The sequence below is a fragment of the Sprattus sprattus genome (assembly GCF_963457725.1).
Source record: "Sprattus sprattus genome assembly, chromosome: 8".
Taxonomy (NCBI): domain Eukaryota; kingdom Metazoa; phylum Chordata; class Actinopteri; order Clupeiformes; family Clupeidae; genus Sprattus; species Sprattus sprattus.
In genome coordinates, this window is record NC_137927.1 from 18378599 (window position 1) to 18384752 (window position 6154).

Here is a 6154-nt window from a genome sequence, read left to right on the forward strand (position 1 = left end):
CAAGCTTCACTGACCTCAGATCAGAACCTGAACATTTTCTTTTTTACTACCATTAAACTGAAGAGGAGTTTACCCCCTTCTCATGATTAGTGTTCCGTTCCCATGGCAAAGTAGGGCAGATTAAATTTGAAAACACTTTAAAATCTGTTCTATTATTTCCCCAGCACTCCAGGGTTATAATCCACAGCTCCGCTTTCAAAGCAGCGGCACGCAGTCTTCAACATAAACAATCCTTCAGCTCATCTCGTCTCCTAAAGCAACAACCAGAGAGATGTTTAGCTGTTATGTACACTAGTAATGGCATGGTTCCCTCCAGCTGTCTTGTCATTTTGTAGCTAATAGCCAGGTTGTGTGTTGAGCCTTCAGGTGGACACTGACACCTAGCCATCATCTGATTTTGAACTTAGCTGTTGAGTGGACGACACGCCTCCTTATGCAACAACAATGGTGGAAGTGGCCCGGGCGGTGTCTGGAGAGGAGCCGGTTCTTCTCCACCAGGGCCGTTTATGTAGCCGCTCTGTAAATCATGGCAGCGGTGAGAGGCTTTAATGAATGACTGTGCAGCTTGACCAGCACGGCTGTCAGGAGCGGGGCGCGTTGCAGCACGGCACAGACATGGCGACTGTCTGCAGAGGCTCCTCTGCCGAGGCTGTCATTATCTCGTCAGCAAAACACACACACACACACACACACACACACACACACACACACACACACACACACACACACACACACACACATACAGGTGTCCCTGCTCTCTGTTGAAACCAGCTTTTAATAATGATAGCAGGTGTTACCTGCCTTGTCCTCCTTCAATCGTCATCTTCTCCGCTGTGCGAGTGCCTCCCTACTCCCTGCTCTCCCTCTACTCCCCTTTCTCCCCCTCTTGCTCTATTGCCACCAGCACATTTCTGGAACAAGCAGTTTAGTAGCTTATTGACAGAGGAGATGTGTGAACAACAGTACTGAAATGATCCTGAGGTGTGTGTTGTGTGTGTGTGTGTGTGTGTGTGTGTGTCACCTATATATGTGACTATAGACAAACATTCCTGTGTATTCTAGGACTACTGTTGTGATTGAGATTTTGACCTATATATGGATGTGTTCTTTTTTCTCTAGTTTCTAAGCCCTAGTGGTCCAGGTTAGTGATTCTGGGATCTGGCAGCCTTGGGAATGTTCACAAACTGGTCGTTAGAGGGGTGCAACTGGCAGGCCTCTCAAGGAAAAGAGCTAGACAGCTAATCTTTGCAACGCCTCAGCTGTAACTGCTAGCCTTGCTGTGTGTTGTGGGTAGCATTCTTTTTTTCTTTACCTGTAAGTATCAAAGAATATCACATCTATCGTTAGAATCCCATGTAAGTGGATTCAAATAAATAATTCAAATGGGTGTGGGTGTGTATGCATGTGTGTGGGTGTGTGTCTGTGTCTGTGTTGTGTGAGGGGTTGTGGTGGCTTGATCTCTTTTCTGAATTCGTTATAGACAATTAGCATTTCTCACACCTGGATTCTGGGGCCTGTGATATCCCCCTCCTTGATGAACACGTGTAATGAACGGTGAGAGGAGGGAGTGCGGATGGGTGGCCGGCGCCTCAACAGCCTCCCCTTGATGAGATCAATACACACGCATCAAGGCAAGGCATGGCTGCTGTTTGTAGCCAGCTGCCCGAGACCAAGGCAGCAGCGTTACCCCAGAGATCACAGTTTGGCTATCTGATTGATTTTACTCACTGGATATTGTGTGTGTGCTGTACCTTTCCACACACACCAGGCGTAAGCTCAAGCATGTACACACACACACACACACACACACACACACACACATATTCCCCACCCCCGCAAACACCACACACCCAGAAAAGGTTCTGTGCGTGCATTGTATGTCCTGGGGCAAACCAATTGTCCATCCATGGGTGAGAAAATGTGTGAATGGCTATTGATTGGGGAAAAAAACAGTGGATCAGCACATGCTGATGATTATTGAGTTGGTGAATAAGGTAGATGTGCTTAGGCAGGGGAGGGGAGAGGGAAGGAGAGAGGCATGGTGGTTGTACGATTGCGATCAATCAAGCGTCCTCTTTTGTAAGCCACATGTGGTTATGACCGCCTGTCCCCTATTGTGTGCCCGGACTCCATCTATTGATCCGCACCCTCCCCTCTCTCCGCCTTTATTGCTCTCTCAGTGTTTTCCGGTTGCTCTCTCTCTCCCAATTGAGGGGTGAGAGGATTAGTCTCTTGCAGAATTTAAAGAGACCTGAGCAACATCATTGAGATGGCTGGCGTTTTCAGTGTGCTACATATTGGCAGCGTTTTCAGTGTGCTACATATTGGCAGCGTTTTCAGTGTGCTACATATTGGCAGCGTGTTCAGTGTGCTACATATTGGCAGCGTGTTCAGTGTGCTACATATTGGCAGCGTGTTCAGTGTGCTACGTATTGGCAGCGTGTTCAGTGTGCTACATATTGGCAGCGTGTTCAGTGTGCTACATATTGGCAGCGTGTTCAGTGTGCTACATATTGGCAGCGTGTTCAGTGTGCTACGTATTGGCAGCGTGTTCAGTGTGCTACATATTGGCAGCGTGTTCAGTGTGCTACGTATTGTTCAGCTCATTTGTGTAATATGGTTTGGTGTGCATATGCTTGTGTAGATAGATACGTTATGTGTATTTTTGGGAGGGAGAAAATGAGCGTGTGTTTCTGTTGAACATTATTTGCATGTGTGTATGTGAGTGTGAAAGGGTATTGTGCTCTACTGTACAATGTGTGTGTTGTTTTGGTCTGGTCTGCTGTGGCCTTGACTGAGACACTCCTGTGGGATGAGGTGAATTGATTCAGTTCATCTGGCTGTGATTTGTGGGCTGGCCTGGCTGCCATTTAAAGAGTTTTTATCTGTTCAAGGGCTCCTCGCTTCACCTCCCACAATTCATCATTCTGCGCAGTGTGAACATCAAGGTCCTCTGGGGTGGGATCGCACCAGTGTGGCCGAGCCTGTAGCAAACCACAGGGGAACATTCTGGTGGCCTTGAAAATAAAGTTGCCCAGATCAATGCAAATAGGGAGGATTTTTCTTACGTCTCCTCCCTTCACCCGTGTTTTGCTGGGATTCGGGACATCAGCAATCACGTTTCCAGTAGTTGGTTTGCATTGCATACATCTGGTGAATATATAAGTGGCACACGTAGCTAAGTGTATAACATGACACACTTTTTCCCCAACAAAGAGCAGTTGTATTATAAGGGGGGATACTGCATGAAGCAAAAAGAGCCTTGCGATCAGGGGATGGATGTGTATGTATGGCATCCTCCCTCTCCTGTGTGTGTGCCACTTTCAAAAACCTACAGCGCCATGAGCGATTAGCCAGCCTCTGTTGCGGTTAATGAGAGCCTTGTTAAAGTTTAATGTTGGCGCTTCACTATAGGTCGGGCAGATTTACCGCTGTCTCTTAAGGGAAATTACCCCTCTCGGAGGCAGCACAATGCAGTTGTGATGATGTCGTCTGTCCGGGACCCCAGGGGACTCTGTCAGGGTAAGGCATCTGCTGCCGATTCAACACCAAATGTAGTATAATGGCAGAGAGGTGTCAATTGGAACCAAGAAAAAGGATTGGAGTTGACATCGGTTTCAATGGCCCCATGGTTTAGGGACTAAACCTTTAACATTGCATATCCATGGAATATTTATTTAATTCGCATATCAGCGTCCTTAAAGGGAAAAGGTTGAAATGTAACTGGCCTTGTCCCTGACCACAGAATGGCTGGTGTTGAGGTGTGTCCAGTATAATGACTATTAAGTTATTTTTTCTTTTTTGACCTATTTCTAATTGGCCCAGATGCACTGGTGTTCCAAGGAGCTAAGTAAGAACTAGGTTAAACAGGAACTGCATGTTTTCCATCTTCATGGACAACATATGGTGCTGCTGATATACTCTTGTTATACTGTATATTCCATTCCTAGCAGGGCACTTAAAGCTAATAAGCGTTTGTGGATTGCGATGACGTAAAATATTTGACTGGAAGTATGGAGCCTCAGTGTTCAGCCACTCAGACTACTCTGGTGAATTCGATGAAACCTCAGACGGTGGTAGGCTGCCTGTGTTTTTCACAGTGTGGACAAAATGTTAGGCTACCCATTAGATAAATGGGGCTTAGAGGGAAAACACGGACCCAAGGCTATAATTATGTATCATAATCCAGTGAAATATGTCACTTGGAGCAGGGTTTAGGCAGACCTCATTGTTTGCTCCGACTGTAGTTTTTTCCATGGCAGTCCTCCGCTGGAGTGCCTCTTGCTCGTCCCAGTTCCACTGACCCCAAAAGCGTGGGCTGTTTGACTGAGCAATGTCACGCAGTGGCCTGGCTGCATTCCATGTATGGGGAAGGGTGTGGGGTGTCCCGAATGGGGAGGGGAGTGTGGGGTGGCCTGGATGAGTTGGTAAATAATGTATGATAATGCTGCGTGTCTGAGCGAGTCACCACTATCTCCTCTGACATTTTTTATAAATAATAGATTTCCTCCTTTCCCCCTCATCTCTCTCTCTTTCTCTCTCTCTCTCTCTCTCTCTGTTTCTCTCTGTCTCACAGGCTGTTGTGAATAAAGGATGGCGAGAGATAAGCTTGTGATGGCAAGGGAGTAAGATCCTGGCATTGTGTCGGGAAGGAAGGAGTCCAAGTAGGGGAGAGGGACGAGAGGACGGGGTCCACCTGCACAAGCGGCAGTGAGAAAGGGAGGAGGAGAGGGAGAGGAGGAGGAGGAGGAGGAGGAGGAGGAGGAGGAAGGAAGTGACTAGACGGCTGGTGAAACTGAAAGACTGGATGGTCCTCTCCATCAGCTCCACCTGGTCTGGGCTGCCACAGAGATGGCCTCCAACTTCAATGATATAGTCAAGCAGGGCTACGTGCGCATGCGAAGCAGGAAGCTGGGGGTGAGTGTGGCCTATTTTTGTACTTTGTTTGTGTATCTGCCAATGTGTGCAATTAGTATGATATTTTGTGTGTGTGTGTGTGTGTGTGTGTGTGTGTGTGTGTGTGTGTGTGTGTGTGTGTTTGAGTGTGTGTGTGTGTGTGTGTGTGTGTCTGTGTGTCTGTGTGTCTGTGTGTCTGTGTGTCTCGGTCTGTGTGTCTGTGTGTGTGTGTCTGTGTGTGTGTATTTGTATGTGTGTGTCATGTATGTGTGTATGTGGACCACTGACAAGGGTACAATAGTGTTTGGGTCGTAGGAGGAAGGAGGAGTCTCAGTTTGAATAGGCTCAGTTTGAGTGGTCAAACTGCATGAACTTTATTATGATATGTTCCATTCTGTGAAAATTCCGTTCCATTTCCAAGTGTCAGTAACTACAGATTTCAGTAACTACAGATTTCAATAATCAATAATTCCCACATTTAGCAAATCTCGAGGCATAAATCTTTAATTATCTCATTACTCTGATTCATCATTGCGTTGCAGTTAATGAGTCTCTGTGTCACCTCTTAGTAATACAGTAGAATCCACAGTGGGATGTCTCCCAAACGATGAATAGCATCATAACCCAAGAGGACTCCTGTGATCTCAACATGGAAATTTGGTGAAGTTGTAAGACAAACTTTGGGTAGTTAAGATCAAATGGAGTCTGCCACCATCAGAAGGCCCTTATGGCACCCGCTCCTATTCATCGTTTGGGAGACATCCCACTGTGGATTCTACTGTATTACTAAGAGGTGACACAGAGACTCATTAACTGCAACGCAATGATGAATCAGAGTAATGAGATAATTAAAGATTTATGCCTCGAGATTTGCTGAATGTGGGAATTATTAGAATCTGCAGCAGATTAAAGGATTCCATTGGATGCTCTGGCATGCTGTCCTCAGCTGAATGTTTGAACTGTGTTTTTCTTTCTTTTTTTTTCTGTTGCTGTAAGTAGCCTATAAAAGAGGTGACAGATGAGAGGAACGGCTAAAGGCTCTCATTCATAGTTAATGAATTAGAATTCTAAGCCATTCAGTGGAGAAGACACGTCAGGATGCAGGCAGACAGTTTACGTAATTAACAATACATGGAGTGATTTATACTGTACGCCGAGGAGGTATAGCCATGGCTGAGGTAAACACCACTGAGGGGCCTGTGTTCACCTGAGGAAAAAACAGCCTCTACCGAGCCACGACGGCACCCTCTGCCCTCAC

The 6154-nt window shown here is 46.5% G+C and overlaps 1 protein-coding gene across 1 annotated transcript in view; it reads left to right on the forward strand.

Annotated features, from left to right (window-relative positions):
* Positions 1–4851: 4851 nt before the first annotated feature.
* The window catches only part of dok4 (docking protein 4), a gene marked incomplete at both ends in the record, with an annotated part of 19238 nt that continues 17935 nt past the window's right edge, over positions 4852–6154 (forward strand). Inside the window, one exon of the mRNA XM_080844165.1 lies at positions 4852–4917. Within this exon, the coding sequence (XP_080700291.1) occupies positions 4852–4917 (66 nt within the window). The remainder of the gene's footprint in view (positions 4918–6154) is intronic.